General features: G+C 39.7%; 2 protein-coding genes across 2 annotated transcripts; both read right to left on the bottom strand.

The window, feature by feature from the left end:
* Positions 1-945: 945 nt before the first annotated feature.
* On the bottom strand, positions 946-3,180 carry LOC106347114 (beta-carotene 3-hydroxylase 1, chloroplastic). Its single transcript, XM_013786607.3, has 7 exons — positions 2,596-3,180; positions 2,449-2,508; positions 2,291-2,362; positions 2,042-2,176; positions 1,572-1,697; positions 1,249-1,305; positions 946-1,161 (listed from the first exon to the last, which is right to left on the bottom strand). The coding sequence occupies exons 1-7, from the start codon at positions 2,977-2,979 to the stop codon at positions 1,075-1,077; spliced, it is 921 nt and encodes a 306-aa protein (XP_013642061.1). The 5' UTR covers positions 2,980-3,180; the 3' UTR covers positions 946-1,074.
* A 574-nt stretch (positions 3,181-3,754) lies between these two features.
* LOC106347115 (glutaminyl-peptide cyclotransferase) lies at positions 3,755-6,827 on the bottom strand. Its single transcript, XM_013786608.3, has 11 exons — positions 6,435-6,827; positions 6,303-6,359; positions 6,181-6,216; positions 5,834-5,898; positions 5,699-5,762; positions 4,887-5,004; positions 4,679-4,776; positions 4,392-4,462; positions 4,275-4,302; positions 4,124-4,178; positions 3,755-4,028 (listed from the first exon to the last, which is right to left on the bottom strand). The coding sequence occupies exons 1-11, from the start codon at positions 6,705-6,707 to the stop codon at positions 3,934-3,936; spliced, it is 960 nt and encodes a 319-aa protein (XP_013642062.2). The 5' UTR covers positions 6,708-6,827; the 3' UTR covers positions 3,755-3,933.
* Positions 6,828-16,704: the final 9,877 nt, after the last annotated feature.

Genomic DNA, 16,704 nt, shown 5'->3' on the forward strand with positions numbered 1-16,704 from the left:
TCCCTTTTTATGTTCTCACCAGCCAAACTTATTTTTGTATATAGAACTCGATCGTACCATATTGTGGTGGCCTATTAATATATCTGTTTGGTGTGGTCAATTATTGTATACTACTAATGAAAGCTTTGACTATACAGTGATTTTGAATGAACTGGTGGACACAGTAGGGTTGATACTACTCGATACTGATCTTAAACTTGTAAACTGACAGTTTAGTCTCATATTGATCTCCTATATTCGCATGTTATGTTCTTTTTACTAGTAAAAGCTTCCGTTTTTGGAGATTAAAACACATTCATTCCAGTTCTATTGAATTCTTAATTATCAAAACATACAGTATATTCATTTTTTTAGACTTAAGTCTCCTTATTCATCTTCTACCTTTTTTTGAATATAATTCATCTTCTTCTACCTTTGCCATGTTCTAGTCACTCATAAATGTCTTCTATTACTTTGGTTAAAGGATTTGAGTGATTGCATATGCAATCGATTTCAACTTTTCCTTTATTTTGAACTTTATAATTCAGAAGTATAACGTTACACGCAACGATGGCATTCCACGAGATCGCGCGAAGAAGTGGTCATACTGTGAACGTAGAAGCTTATATATTAGACTAAGGTAAAGAAGGAAAATCCATAATTTAGCCTAGGTAGATGTCATTTGATATGTCACATATGTATGATTGTATCACTTCATGAATATTATTATGTTGGTTGCAAACTTGCATGCATAAGCAAACGATTTTCTGGTACAAGTCAAAATACGTTTCATTTTTAATTTTGATATTATATAAAATCAGTTATGTTATGCATCACATGATGACCTTGTTCACATTCAGTGAATCATTGTAAGAGATCATGACTGTTTATCTAAGAAATATGCAAAATAAATTTGTGACCAGATGACAACTTCCGAAATAGCGGAGGGTATGCAAATCATAGGGATAATTATAATTAGCATGTATATGAAAATCAAAATCGGCTTATAGGATTTATCAACATAGACCGTATTTCAGACCATCCATGACAAAAGACAAAAAAAAAAGAAAAAGTTGAGACTTAAAACATGTTTAGTCAAGAACTCGACCCCTTTTTGTACAGTTTGATTCTCCGACTTATCTCTTTCTCTAACTCTTCATCTCCTCCAACTTCTTCCAGTTCCTGCTTATCACAATTCCAATGTCAAATTATTAAAAGCTAAACATAAAGATGATGATTAAAGAATCTAAAGCAAATCCAGAAACTTGCCTTTGGTCCAAGAAACAGCCCATATGGCACACCATCGAATTTGTCTGTGTGATGCAGCTGAACACACAATCACACGACGACACAATTAAAATCAATTTTCTAATTAGCAATGAGAACAAAGCTACATCATAAGAAGCTACCATTATTTTGTATTTTTAGCACCGACAAAATCTAAAACAAATAGACATAAATCAATAGAATAAGCTACTTACTAGTACTAGTCATTAAGAAATGACTAACAAAATATTATTTCTAGTTTTAGTAAATGACCGTTATAAGTTATAACTAATGTGGTTGACTGATCAAGTCAATGATATTAATACCTGGTGAGCGGCAGCGACCTTTCGGAGATAAGGAACGTCGGCGATGGGACCCACAGGGAACCTCTTGTGCACCAAACCATCGTGGACGAACATGTAGGCGATTCCAAACACCGTTATTCCTAACCCCTGTTTACGAGGAGTGACAACAACAACATGTGAGCCCAAACAAAAAAACAAAAGTTAAAACACCACCAATCCATCTTATGGTATTAATGAAGCCAACGAGTCATTTGTCATCGCATGAACCGAAAATCCAAACTTTCTCTATTTAAAAAATAAATAGAGAGGGACGGAAGATACTGGAAGAGAGATACGTTTTGTTTTAAAATACTGAGTACTATGTCTGAAGTTATTTAATCTTAAATATTAAATAATTAGTATAACCATATACAGTCAAAGACGACGTAAGTTGTAACCATAATTAAGACCAATGACGTTCAATGTTTTGCTCTTCAGAGAGTAGTGCTTACTGCGCCAAAGCAGAGGCCAGGAATGAGTCCCTTATTGAAGAAACCATAAGAGAGGAGAGCAATCGCAGGAACAGCGTTGACTATGGCGAACACATCGTTTAACTCAAACGGCCCTTCCCTAGGTTTATGATGTGACTGCAAATAGAGAGGAGAATGATCAAATAGCAGTAACTAACAAGCAGCTTTGACTTTGAATACTCAAAAATGAGAATTTTATTGAATTGTCATCAGAATGAAAAGGTAGTAGACCTCATGCATGTTCCATAAAGAAGCGTGCCAGAGAGCTTTATGAGCCCATCTTGCCCAAAACTCCATACCAACCTGGTTTCAAAATATTCCAACACTCAGCGAGATTCAGACAAGCTTGTGTCTTTAAGAAGATGAGATGGAAAAAATTGTCGACTTACAGCGGCACCAACAGAGAGAGCGAATGTACCGAACATCTCCGACATTGGGATCTCACCTCCCTGTTTGTTTTTATTACAACCATAACACTTCGTAAAATTGTCGGAATCAGAATGAATTACAAAAAAAAAAAAAAAAAATTGATTTACCTCCATCTGCCAAGTGAATCTGTAGTAAACTGCCATAATAGCCATAGAAGTGATACCGAAGCTCGACATCACTGCGGCAATCAGATAAGTGAACCTCTCCGATTTCTTCCTCTCCAGCTTCTCAGCCAAACGCAACGCGAGGTACTCCGCGTCTATGGCGTTCGTGTCCAGAGAGCTTGTTTTCTCGGGACTCTCATCATTGTTGATTGGAGAACTCTGCCTCCGATCCGAGACGACGTAGCAGACGGATAATCCTCTGAAACGGAGAAGAGGCGAAGAGAATCCGGTTAAGGAAGTTGGATGGTGCAGGCGGAGATTGGAGGAGGAAGAGAAAGCGCGGTGGAGTGGTTTGAATGTTAGGGCGGTTGAGAGACCTGCCGCCATGGAAGAAGAAGAAGCTCCGGCGAGAGTTATCTCCACTTTGGTGAGGTCTCTAACCTTTTTATGCGAGAGGGAAAGAAAGAAAGAGGGAGAGAGAGATGTGGTGTACAATAAAGATGATTTTGTTTTTGGTCCTTCAAAAGAAAATACGTTTTGGAATTAAATATACAAGTGACGGACGGTTCTGTTTCGTGTGACGAAATTTGACCCCTAATTCTTTTTTCTAATGGTGGACTAATCTACCCCACAAGCCCACTCTTATATTTTATGAAAATTACATTTTCTGCCAATCAATTCTTTTTTTGTCCTCTTTGCATTTGGTGTGGTCTTTGACCATTTGGTTAATTGTTCAGATACTATTACTGAAAATAAATTATTTAATTAGGCAAATATAAAGAGTAATCATATATTAAAATCTCGTAACCTTTTTTATTGTGTACCTAAATTGTGAAAGAATGTTCTTTCTTTAATCAAATAGATTATGTTTCTGTTGTATCATTGTTTCTTAAACATTGTGGATCTACATTTTCTTTTACGAGGCTACATAATCATGTCTGCATATCGAGCATTCCATCTAGTTTCTAAAATCTCGTCTACTCCATGTTAGATTGTTGAAATCCGTTTTCTTCAAATCATATGATTTGTAGAATTGAAGATCTCATAATGTATTATGTAGCCTCAAGCGTCTATAGGTCTTTTCTACATGTCATAAATTTATTGGTTCACAGAGTTCCTCGTAGCATCTTTGTTCTTTGGTTATTACTTATTACTCTTATAGTATTGTTATTTTTCTATTTTTATTTCGGACCCCAAGATGGAATAGAGAAAGATACAAAACTAGTAAATGCAACTTGGGTCATGGACCCCCTCAGGCTACACTTTTCTGCTAATGTTGAGAATGTATGGTGTACAACAGTGTACATTCTAACAATTACCCCTCATATCTTTCTTTTTTTTTCATATCAAGCATTGTCGCGCGATTTGTCTCTCGCTTTTTGCTGCTGCTGGTTTTAGCTTGATTTCGTACAGCTTCGGCCACAGTTTCCCCGTTACTGCAATATGCACAATCACCGAGACTCAAAATGTCATATGACTAGATAGAGAGTTTTATTACCAAACTCAAGGGACCGGACGAGATTTTTCTTACCAAAGAGACGCTTCTTGTCGCTGTCCCATGCTATACCATTCAAGACATCAATACCCTATAGTGCAAAGACAAGATTAAGGAAAGGGAAAACAAGTTTTGAAGATGACTGATTAAGTCACAAAAAATTGTGAAATTCAGATATTCAACTTACCCCATGTCCAGATTGCAGCAATCCTTGTCTGCCGAAAAAAAAAAAGAAGAATATCAATTCTATAACACAGTGGTTTATCCTACACAAATACTACATGTTTAAAGAGACAATACTAACCTTAATTCGGGAAGAAGTATCCATCCAAGTAGCGATCCATCCTTGGGTGAAATTCTAGCAATACAATCAGACTGCAACAGAGAGATACATATCAGCCTTATTCCTGCTATACCAAAGTGAGACAATGAATGAAAACTAATGCACCAAAGTTTAATTCCACTTTGTGACATTTTGCATGCATCATATCCTAACAACTTTGCTTAACAATAAAAAAGTGTGTAACAATAATTCTTTCAGACGTCAGAATGAATAAATGCAAATACCAAAAATAAAAACAGTTGAATTACCTGCCAAACGTTCGCCCAAACTTCATTGTTTATGTACTCGAGTTCATTAAGGTATCGTACTTCAAGGCCATTATATTTGATTACATGCTTATCAGTAACTGCAGAGTCAAGAAAATCATAAATATACTCCCCAGTCCAGAAAATACGTAAGTGGTTCAAGAAGACAAAAGCAAAGAATAAAACTTAAAATGCAGAATAAGAGAGAAACCTTTCATTGTTCGAGGGTCCATCCGGTATAGAGTAGAAGTGCCATCACTTCCAAACAACACTTTTCCATCAGTAGCCAATCCCCATCCATCTTTCATATGATGTTTAAATGGTTTTACCTACAGTGAGATCAAATGGTTAACATAAAGGAGTACAACAATGCTAGTACACCATAAAGCGGTAATGCAATGGACAAGGCCAGTCCGGAGGACAAGCCACCCAAGCCATCGCTTACTAATAAAAGTTCTATAAATAAATTAATACTAATGTTTTTACAAATATTATTATTTTCAAATAAATACAAATTATGTTTACATATAAAATTTAATAAATTATATAAAATATAAGTAAAATTATGTAAAAATATAAGTAATAGTTATATAAAATATAAGTAAAATATAAATGCTAACATAAAAAGGTAAAATATAAAATTTTAAATTGTTGAAAATTTGTATTAACAATTGATTTAGTAAACTATGATTGATTATAGTCAAAATATTGGTGATAATGTTAACAAATATTACTATACAATTAACTTCATAAGATTATCTTTAATAATTATTAATGGATTTGAATTAGTTTATAAAAAAAAACTGTGTGATATTTAATATTATAATATAGTTATATATATGATAAGGAAAAAATATAAAATATGTTGTTAAAAATTTGTTTAGGGCATCTAAAAGTGTTGGACCGGCACTTAACAACAACAACACTATAATAAAAGGAACAAAGACTATGTTAAAACTGAATTTTAAGTCTACTAAAGTATGCAAACAAAAGGAATATGAGATAGGGAAAGCGAATACAAACTTTGGTTAAGTTGCGAAGATCATATGTGAAACCCGTGGTCGTCAACCATGCAACTTGAAAGAGGCTACAAGAGATAAACAGAGTCGGTGGATTAAAGAACAAGATCCTAGAAAAAGCAGAGTTTAATTTTGCAACCTTTCTCCAAGGAGTGTCAAACCCTCTCCAAAGTACTTGTCGCCCATTTTTTCGATAACTTCAACCTAAGCAAGAAGGAGAAACGAAACTAAGTTTTAAGGTCATGAGATTGAACTTCATAATGCTGGTCCACAAAGCTAATCTCACAAGCAGCAAACAGTTCAAATTCATCGGTGTATTTCAATCAACATTCCATAAACTCCATTATCTTCTAAAATAAAGCTATCATTCTCCAATCACAATTACACACAACCTCTTGACAATTCAATAACAATGTTTAATAATAGTCCAAAAGCGTGCACCTTTACAACATGTTTCTCATCAATCAAAAAGACAAAACCCCATACCTTTCCTGTCCGAAGAGACACTTTCCTGACTGAGGACTGTAAGGGAAAAAGAAAAAAAACGCAGAAAGGATGTCAAACTGTGAAGATTATTACAGACATATGCAGCAAAGCCAATCAATTACCTGTCCGTATAGACCAGTAGATTCGAAGAGTGTATCCTCTCCCGCATAAAGAAGTCCCTGCAACGAAAACACACTAACATTTACTCACACTGAGATTTCGAAAGATTGAGATGATGACTAAACCTCAGGAACCTGAGTAAACGCGTTTGGATCATGAGGAAACTCAGCAACTACTTCAATTTCATTGATCGTAGATAAAAGATCCAACGACGAATCAGACGATCTTCCAGAGCCGTTGAATGGCATAAAGAATAGAAAAATGGCGGCGGAGAAGAGAGCAAGAGGGATCGTCATCAAGATCCTCCTCCGAGTAACGAATTGGCGAGATGCAGGAATCGGGAGATGAGGATGCATTGATCGCTGCTTCGTGTGTCTCTTCTTATAGGAGGAAGATCCAGTGGCCATCAAAGTCCGTCAACTACGACGGCTGTAGATGGAAATGCCCCGACGCCACCCAGATTTGTAACCTTTTTTTTGTAAATTTTACCATTAAGCGCTCGGACTCTGACCAGACTTTGTATATGTTTCCTTTAAAAAAAAAAAAAAAAGTAAGAAATACAAATGTTAGTGTAATGTGAAAGAGTTGTTTTGATATTTACATCCAGATTTAGTCTTCATGGATATTCAAGGCAAGAAATAGTAAAGACATTTTGGAATTGGTTTCTCTCATAAGGCATGTATGACTTTTCGGATATCAGTTCTGATTTGGTACTGATTTTTATCAGATTTAGTTCCGTTCGAGTGCGTTATTGGTTTATATATTTTGATTGATTTAGAAATTTATATAGTATTTATAAAGAGAAGTAAAATATGTAAATCCGGAGATTTTCCCTCAGATTTGAGTCTTTGTATTTTTGACTAAAAAATCCAAACAAATCCATTCAAATCCATTATAAAATCAAATATATTAGTAAATTCGTACGATTGAATAACACTTGATTTGATATAGAAATTATGAATCATTAAACCAATAACACATGATTTTAATACAAATTTTAAAATCATAGAATCAATAACACTAGATTTAGTTCAGATTTCCAAATCCATTAAAATACAACAACCAATAACCCCTACTAATATATTCTTTGTTTCATAATTATATATAAAAAGTGTCACTTTATAAATTTAGTGCAACTTATGTTTAAATTCAGTTTACTATTAATTATAAACTGCATTGATTTTCTAAATAATTATGTCTATTTCAAACATAAATGTATTTCATTCGATTTTCTCTTTTGTGAAATGAAAAGATACATCTACATTATATTGTTTATTAATTCATGAATTTTGGATTATTTTTAGAGAAAAAGACAAAAATAACACTAAATCAAGTTTATGTTCCCAAACTAGCACTTAAGGTCAAAAGTCACAAAAATAGCACTTAATGTTTTATCAAAAGTCACAAACTTAGGGTTTAGAGTTAAAGGGTGGGGTTTAGGATTTAGGGTTTAGGGTTTAGGGTTTAGAGTTTAGGGTTTAGGGTTTAGATTTTAGGGTTTAGGGTTTAGATTTTAGGGTTTAGGGTTTATAGTTTAGGGTTTAGGGTTTATAGTTTAGGGTTTAGGGTTTAGGGTTTAGAGTTGAGAAATGAGGTTTTGGGGATAAGATTTCAAATTTTGAAAAATAAAAAAAATTAAAATTTTCAAAGGATAAACTTAGAAAGATGCTATTTTGGTCATTTCAGTTTTTGAGTGCTATTTTTGTGATATAAACTTAAAAAGGTTCTATTTTTGAGATTTGCCCTTATTTTTAAGGGTAATTGCACTGAATATACATAGTTTAAACATTATTTAGGTGATCGGTAACCCACTGTTGCACTTTCCAAATATTCCCCAAGTACCCCTATAGGACCTCATCTCGCTCTGACACAGCTACACTACGATACATATGCTACCGGGCCTAATGATGCTATATGACTCTACATGACGCAAATTTATTCACTTCCCCTAAAAAAACGTTTCTCACATTATTAGCTTATCACTATTCAATTATCTTCTTCATTTTTTTTGGCGGAGTATACGAAGCAAACTGGGTGTTGCAATTGTGGAGGCTGATAATTGCACAGATGGTTTCTGCTCGGCTTGTTGATCATCCGGACTCACCGGAAGAAGAGGAGATGCGGCCAATTCCATATATGATGTTTGCAGCTGGCGAGGAACCAGTAGGTGTTCGTGTTCTTACTTATCAATCATCGAGCATTTTAAAACGTATTTTTTATGCGTTAGAGGAAGATGAAGTTGAAATTATTAGGCAATCTTCTTTTGGTAAATTGATCGAGATTGCATACAAACCGCGTATTTTCTGGTAGATTCGCAAGGTATTTGTTATCAAGGCAGCTGAAAACGAAGAAGAAGCATGGAACGTGGTTTCGATATGCTGGTAAATCGGTTTGGTTTTCCCTTCGAGAATTTGCAATTGTGACGGGATTACCTTGCCATAAATTTCCTCAGAAGTCGAAGATGAAGCTTAAGAAAACAATATCGGAGAAACCCTATTGGCCCGCTTTATTTGGAAAAGTTGAGGTCGTTACCGTCTCTTCTGTGATCAAGATGCTATAGCGGAAAACTGTTAAGGATAAGGAAATCCGGATCAAATATGCTTGTTTGGCTCTTCTCGAATTTGTTCTTCTTCCTACAAGCCTGAACATGAAGATATCTAGAGATCATGCGGAAGCAATTGAAGATCTTGGGGAATTTTTTTCGTTCCCGTGGGGGAGGCTTGCATTTGACCTGCTTATGAGTAGTATCAAAGAGAGAGATGAGATTGCTCTGTCTCAAAATACGATTGCGGTTAAAGGATTTGTACTTGCTCTACAGCTAGTGTTGGTCGAAGTTGTACCTGCCTTGACAGAGGTGGTGGATGATACGGGTTCTTCATCTGAATCGGATATCGAAGATCTTGATGGACTTGGGCGTGATTGTTGGGGTCAAAAACGGTTGCGACGAAGTTAACGTTCAAATCCCCGAAGAAGAAAACGAAAAACCTTCTTCGACAAATATTTTTTCGAAATAGATTCTTCCTTACGAAAAGCTTTGCGGAGGAAACGCGAGTCATCGGACAAGAGCTCGAAAAGGGTCGCTACGTAGCGACCAAACGCGTGTTCCGCTCGGTCGCTACGTAGCGACCGAGCGTCCATCGCCGATGAACCTTCATTCTCGAATGGTCAGAAGAATGCGAAAACGCTTTCCAATAGCTGAAGCGGCGTACTGATCAGGGAAGAACGCGGCGAACATAAACCTATTTTCTATATAAGCAAAACCATGCTGGATGCCGAATCTAGATACCCGCTAATGGAAAAATTAGCATGCGCGGTCGTAACATCGGCCCGAAAACTAAGACCATATTTTCAATCCCACATAATTGTCGTCCTCACGACTTTTCCCCTACGAATGATTCTGCATAGCCCGTGTCAATCGGGCCAGTTAGCCAAATGGGTGGTCAAACTGAGCGAGTACGATATCGAGTACCGACCGAGAACAAGCGCAAAGTCACAAGTGCTTGCAGACTTCTTGGTCGAATTACTGACAGAGACCATAACCAACGAGGAACCAAATTCCACTTGGCTCCTTCACGTCGACAGATCCTCGTCCAAGCAGGGATCAGGCATCAAAATTCGCCTCACATCTCCGACGAGCGAGATCTTAGAGCAATCATTCAGGCTGGAATTCCACGCCTCAAACAACGAAGCCGAATACGAAGCACTCATCGCAGGACTGCGTTTGGCTCATGGCTTGAAGATACGAAACATCCACGCTTACTACGACTCCCAGTTAGTGGCAAGTCAGTTCAGCGGAGAGTATGAAGCCAAAGACTAAAAGATGGTCGCGTACCTCAAACTGGTCCAAAACCTAGCTCAAAAGTTTGACTGTTTTGCCCTTACGCGAATTCCCCGTTCCGAAATCGTCCAGGCAGATGCTCTCGCGGCCTTAGCATCAAGTTCTGACCCATGACTTAAATGGGTAATTCCGGTCGAGTTCATCGATGATCCGAGCATCAGACCACCAATCGTCGTCAACCTCATAGAAGGTCAAGATGACGAAGAAGAAGAAGTTACGATACAACAGCAATCAGAGCAATCTGATTACGGCTGTGATACCCCATGGCTGCAGACAATTCGAGACTACATTATCAACGGATACCTACCCACCGAAAAATGGGTAGCCCGCAAAGTCTGAACACAGGCCGCGCGCTACGGCGAAATTTACAAACGGAGATTCTCCGGACCACTCATGACGTGCCTAGAAGGGGAAAAATGGAGAAAAATGATGGAATAAGTACATTCTGGGTCCTGCGGCAATCATTCCGCCAGAAGATCACTGGCAGTGAAAATCAAGCGCCATGGATACTACTGGCCAACGATGATCGGAGATTGCGAGAAGTTCACACGAAAATGCGAAAAATGCCAGAGGCATGCTCCAACCATCCGACAACCAGCCGAAGTTCTCTCCTCCATCACATCACCCTATCCTTTTATGCGCTGGGCCATGGACATCGTCGGTCCCCTTCATAATTCAAAGCAAAAGCGTTTCCTTTTAGTCATCACCGATTTCTTTTCAAAATGGGTAGAGGCAGATTCGTACGCAACTATAAAAGATGTCCAAGTCGAAAGTTTCGTATGGAGAAACATCATCTGTAGGCATGGAGTTCCTTACGAAATTGTAACCGATAACAGATCTCAGTTTATCTCCACCCGGTTCGAGGCGTTCTGCGAAAAATGGAAGATACGACTTAACAAATCAACGCCCAGGTATCCGCAGTGTAACGGACAAGCTGAAACGATTAATAAAACCATTCTCGACGGACTAAAGAAACGCTTAGAGGCCAAAAAGGCAGGTGGGCCGACGAACTCGAGGGAGTCCTCTGGTCCCACCGTACCACCCCGAGGCGAGCAACAGGAGAAACCCCTTTTGCTCTGGTGTACGGAACAGAATGCATGATTCCCGCAGAAGTAGAGTTCCCCGGCGTTCGAAGAAGATTACTTCCCGAACGAGAGGAGCTCAACAACGCAATGCTCATCGACGATCTCGATCTCATTAACGAGCGCCGAGATCGAGCGCTCATCTGAATCCAAAATACCAACACGCAGCCGCAAAGTACTACAATTCCAACGTACGGAATCACATATTTAATCAGGGAGATCTAGTCCTTCGCAAAGTCTTCCAAAACACCGCTGAACGAAACGCGGGAAAACTCGGAGCAAACTGGGAAGGACACTACAAAATCGAAAAAGTCGTCCGACCGGACTCCTACGAAATAGCCAACATGCAAGGCATAAAAATTCCAAGGACCTGGAACGCGATGCATCTCAAAAAATACTATCACTAAACAAACCAACTCACAATGACCGAACTACGAGACGGCTTGATCTCCATAAGGAGTACGTAGGCAGTTTGTCGAAAGACAAATTCAGCTGTCCCCCCTCATTAAAAGGGGAGGGGGAGTGGATACGTATACTCGTATACTCTCAAACTCGGAAACATCCGACTACGCCTTTGATGTTTCCGACATATCTTAACCAAGCAAATTATCTTTCATCCGCAAAACATTTTCGATATGCGAAAATAAATCAGCCGTTAGGAGAAGCAGCCTTTGGCATCGCGAGACGTCGCGAGAGATGCCTCGAGGGTTACTTCTTCCGAACGACGAAAACAGACACTCCATAAAAAAAAAAATCACGAACATTTTAACACATATCTTGCGCAAAAAACTCTTAGCGAGAGCATCTGCCGCCAAGTTCGGTGCTGATCACATCGAACTCTTGAACGTCCTAAACAGACATAGCCATCTCACGAAGATGACTCTCGTACATCTGACAAAAGGATAATAGCGCTATAAAAGAAACCCGAAATTTTGGTCCAGCACTTCCGGTTGACGTAAAAATTGTCTCCGGAGAGATGGTCGATTCATATCTAACAAGTCATATAAGCCGAGAACCTATCGCAGACTTTAAATCGGTACGAATCAGGTTAAAATCACGACAGATAAATCGATAGCCGACTAGTCACCGCATAAAATCTTAAAACCGAAAGTAAACCTAGGTCTTGCCCAAAACCCAGCGCACTGGTCTCTAACATCTCAAGGCATGATATCCAAAAGATACGAGATCCCAAAACCATGCCTCTATATTTATATTCGACATCTTCAGATATCTCGCGAAGTCGATATCTCGCGGAAAAATTATCGAAACAGATCTCGAACGAAACATTTCACATCGAAGAAGGATATGAGACGACAACTCATCACCCTTCTTCCACGCCATACGTACACTTATGAAAAATACAACTGGATCATCTTGTCATAAAAAGAAAGCCGCAAAGCGGTAGGGATTCAAAGCCACATACAGCCAGTCCCGAAACACAAAATGAGGTCATTTAAGGCCGAAACATCAAACATAAAAAAAAAAATCTCCCGCAAGAGATCTAACCAAAGTCATCCTCAGAACTCACGCTCCCTCTTCACCTGTCGCTTCGTCCAAGCCTGGAGCCGCATCACCTCCGCCTTCTCCGAGCACCGGATCTTTCCCCTCTGGGCCTTCTGAACACGTAGGAAGAAAGCATGCGGATTTCAGGTCAGCTAGGATGAGATCAAAATCTCCATCCACGACTGCCAAATCTCTCTTGCAGCCAGACAGTCTGGCCTCTTCGGCCTCTAAGGTCGGAGGAGTCTCACTCTGGAACGACTGAACCACGACCATCCCGCCCTCAATCGTCGCAAAGGCTAAATCCCTATTCCGGATTCACTCGAGGGAGCCCAGAAAGGCGGAGATCTTCGCCAAGCGAGCTTGAAACTCAGAGCGAAGAGCGTCCTTGGCCTCTCGAATCCCGCGGCTCGCTAACCCTGCATCGCCCTCGATCTGACGCTGAAGACGACGCACCTCCGAAGATTTGGCCTTCCTGGTTTTCTTTTCCTTAAGCAGTGAACTCGCCGTCTTCCCGAGGTCCCTCTCGAGCTCCCCTATCGCGACCTCGAGTTTCGACACTTTCACGGAGTGAGAATCCTTGACAGCCGTCTGCATGGCCTCAGTTTCAGACCATCTACCCTGCAACTCCAACAACTCCCCGGCGAGACGACTAGTCTCAGAGCCGCACTCGCTGATCATCCCGTCGATCAACAACATGAACTGCGAAACGAGAAGAAAGTTAGAGATCCGTTGTCTTTCAGAGAAATATGTAACAATCAAGAGAATAAGCGAGCGACAAACTTTTCCGCGAAGCTCCTACGCTATGCTCGAGTCTCCTTGCTGAGAAGATTCCCCGTCACCGCCCTTGGTAAACTTCCTCTTCCGGCCCTTAGGCTGAGCAACCGGAACAACACTAGGAGCGCACAGCGCTAGAACGATCACTTTCCTGGCCGGAGGATGAAGCATAGAGTCAGCAACCCTCTCCTTATCTTCGACGAGAATCGGAGTCGTGGACGATCCAATAGGTAAAGCCGAAGCATCCGGAATGACCGAGCCTGCGAGAGTTCCCGTATCTCGCGAAGTTACGCCCTCGGTCCCATGACCCGGAGCAACGACCAGTGCAGAAGAGGACAGGAACTCGGCGCCGGCTCGAACCTGTTCTTTCTCGACTTGGCGACGAACTAATGTCTCTCGAAAGGAGAGATGGTCGGCATCGCAAGCCGGTGCTTCGACAGGAGAAGTCGGAATCGGCGCCGGAGAGGTGGCCTCGCCCATCTCCACATCGGAACTTCGCTTGTCACCATGGGAAGAAGACATGTTAAAAACAAGAGATTTGGAGCTAGAGAGGTTTTGAAGGTTTGAAGAAGGGAATGTGTGAAGCAAATGAATGACAAGAGTTCGCTACTTATAGAAGTATGGGCTCGGAATTTCTTATTTTTTAATAAACACTTTCTCGAGAACTCTCTTCCGCGGAGTTTGAAGTAAACTTCGTTCTATACGCCTGACTTTGCCAAAATCGTCAAACCGTGCGCTAGAGTCTCGACCCTAACGAGCTGGGGGGACTAACTGTTGGGGTCGAAAACGGTTGCGACGAAGTTAACGTCCAAATCCCCGAAGCTACGTAGCGACCGAGCTCTTCTGAAACGTCGATACGACATTAGTCCATGCATTCTCGTCTACCCTTCGATGCTATCTCCCGAAGACCGTAGCAAACCCATTTCACGTTCCCCGCGATTCTAAGTTATCGATCAAACTTTACCGTAAAAACCGCGGAAAGTTTGTTCTTTATCGAAAGAAGCCGTAATAAACGCTTCGAGTCAGAAGACGGTCCAAAGGGACCTAAGACATGACTCGAGGCCCAACTTACGATTTTTTAACCAACAGCCCGTGAGCCGCATGGCGGTTTACGCTTGGTTCGCAAGGAATGATAAATGTCAAGTTTCCGCGGATAAATACGAAATTTTGAAGATAATTACGAAGATAAAAAAAATGGAATATCTTCATTTTTATGCTACGGCGGCTTAAGGTTAGAAGGGAAAAAGCGTAAACCGACCTAGGAGCCAGTATATAAGGAGTTCTAGGCGAGAGGCATGGAGAGGACTTTTCTTAGAGCAAACTTAGCGCTTAGGACAATTAGGCAACTTTCTTTTTTTGTTATTCGAGCTGCGACTCAATTAGGTTTAGCCGTTTTAGAGTTGCTAGAACTAGGAATCTCGCCGACAGCTCTCGACCCCAGGCTTATACCTTGTCGTAAACGCTCATACGCAAATTCGGAATAAGACTTCTCTTTGCTCTCTTTTTACGATTTCATATAATTTATCGTTGTTATCTCGTGTTCTGATTGCTTAGCGTGTGGTATTAGCAGATATCCGGGACTTCTGTGAAACTAGGGTTCTCTTACTTTCCTAATTTAAACGTAAATCGACAGTGCGAATTTCGGTTCCACACTGATATTTTTAGTAAGAAACACACTCTGAACCCGCCCACGCCCGAAGTGTAGACAAGAGAAGTGATGTAAGTGATTTTTGTACTGTTATTAATCCTACTTTTACTAGTTGAATATATTGAACACTAATGAGGGAATATAATTTTTGATGATTTACATTAATTGGAAATAAATAAGGATTTCAATATTTTGTATGTCTAGGTTATTGTTCATAGCATCCTTGATGACGAACCTTTGAAACCTATTGATGCTGGAAACTTAGTTTATTCAGACGAAGAGCAAGAGTCGAGAGTCGACAACCTGGTTGAGGGCATCAACTGTAAGATTAATTATAATTACGATTCTTTACATGGTGGGATGAGAAAGATTGATGTTGAGTGTATGCGACAATCTTCAAAAGGATCTGCAAAGTCAAAGAAAGCAAATAATTCGCAGTATAATGTTGAAGCCATTGATCCTTCTTATATTGCTGCTATTGTGATAGAGAAAATCAAACCGAGTGGAGAGTAACCAAAAGGACGCATGTTCTAGGATGGATGAAATGGAGGGGAGAGTTGTTAGACAAGTGGAGTCCGTGTTGGTCAAGTTTAAGGAGGACATGATTAACTGTGTTAAGGATATGGTTTCTGCATTGTGCAAAGATTACTTTGGTGCCCACGAAGTGCCCCAATATGTTCCCACGCCAGTTCCTAATGACGTTTCAGGTCCAAAAAAACATACGACTCCGGTGGCTGATCTAAATGCAGTCACTATCAGAAATGTTTTACGAAATCTTAGTGAGTACTCTACTCCGCCACGGTCGACTCGGATGAGTCAGATAATAAGTTATACTCTATTTCTGGTTCGGACCTTTGTTTCGGAAAACATGTTGTTTATGTAGTCATTTATTTGTCCATGTTCTGTTTATCAAATAGGATGAGAACCTCACTCCAACGAAGAAGGATAATGATGGATCCGGATATGAATGTGTTACTCCGGTACCTGAGAACGGTGCGCAGTCAGCCAACAGCGAGAATCGTGCAAGGCAAAGTTCTTTCCAACAAAGTTTGGTAAGATTGTATAAATTTAGTTACAATGGTTGCATTTTGTACAATTTCAAACTTTGTTTATTAATTATTATTCTCGTTTATTATGAAGGAGTTACATAAAAGGCAAGCACTAAATCTCGCCGATGAACCTTCATTCTCGCTTGGTCTTACTCAAGAAGAACAGAGTCTGGGTGTAGTTAATGTTTTGGGAGCCGAGGATGAATTAGCGGATCTTCTGCCTGCAATTAATGTAGCTGACAACATAGAAGAAAGCCAATTATCTCGAAAGAGCAAGCGGCAGAAGACGGTTCCATCAGGGCTTGTAGAAACAGACCAATGTGGTCCTCATTTACTGTCGCGGTTGAGAGAATCTCAGAAGTTCATTTTCTTATTGGATGATATGTCTGATATGGAAAGGAAGTTTGAGAAACTGTCATCAAATCTAAACAGGAATTCGTAAGTATTTTGAATTTTTTTTTTAAAAAAAATTTCTCTAGTTTGGCAACAAATGGTTTTTGTTTTACACTA

This window comes from Brassica napus, chromosome C1, assembly GCF_020379485.1.
Source record: "Brassica napus cultivar Da-Ae chromosome C1, Da-Ae, whole genome shotgun sequence".
NCBI classification, from domain to species: Eukaryota; Viridiplantae; Streptophyta; class Magnoliopsida; order Brassicales; family Brassicaceae; genus Brassica; species Brassica napus.

Excerpts from the sequence above, each read along its gene's own strand:
- LOC106347114 (XM_013786607.3), bottom strand. The coding sequence starts at position 2,979 with ATGGCGGCAGGTCTCTCAACCGCCCTAACATTCAAACCACTCCACCGC. Across the intron at positions 2,177-2,290 it reads CTTTATGGAACATGCATGAG|TCACATCATAAACCTAGGGA; the intron begins GTCTACTACCTT and ends CTCTATTTGCAG. Across the intron at positions 1,698-2,041 it reads CTGGCCTCTGCTTTGGCGCA|GGGTTAGGAATAACGGTGTT; the intron begins GTAAGCACTACT and ends CCTCGTAAACAG.
- LOC106347115 (XM_013786608.3), bottom strand. The coding sequence starts at position 6,707 with ATGGCCACTGGATCTTCCTCCTATAAGAAGAGACACACGAAGCAGCGA. Across the intron at positions 5,763-5,833 it reads TTGACACTCCTTGGAGAAAG|CCTCTTTCAAGTTGCATGGT; the intron begins GTTGCAAAATTA and ends TATCTCTTGTAG. Across the intron at positions 4,463-4,678 it reads TTTGGGCGAACGTTTGGCAG|TCTGATTGTATTGCTAGAAT; the intron begins GTAATTCAACTG and ends TCTCTGTTGCAG.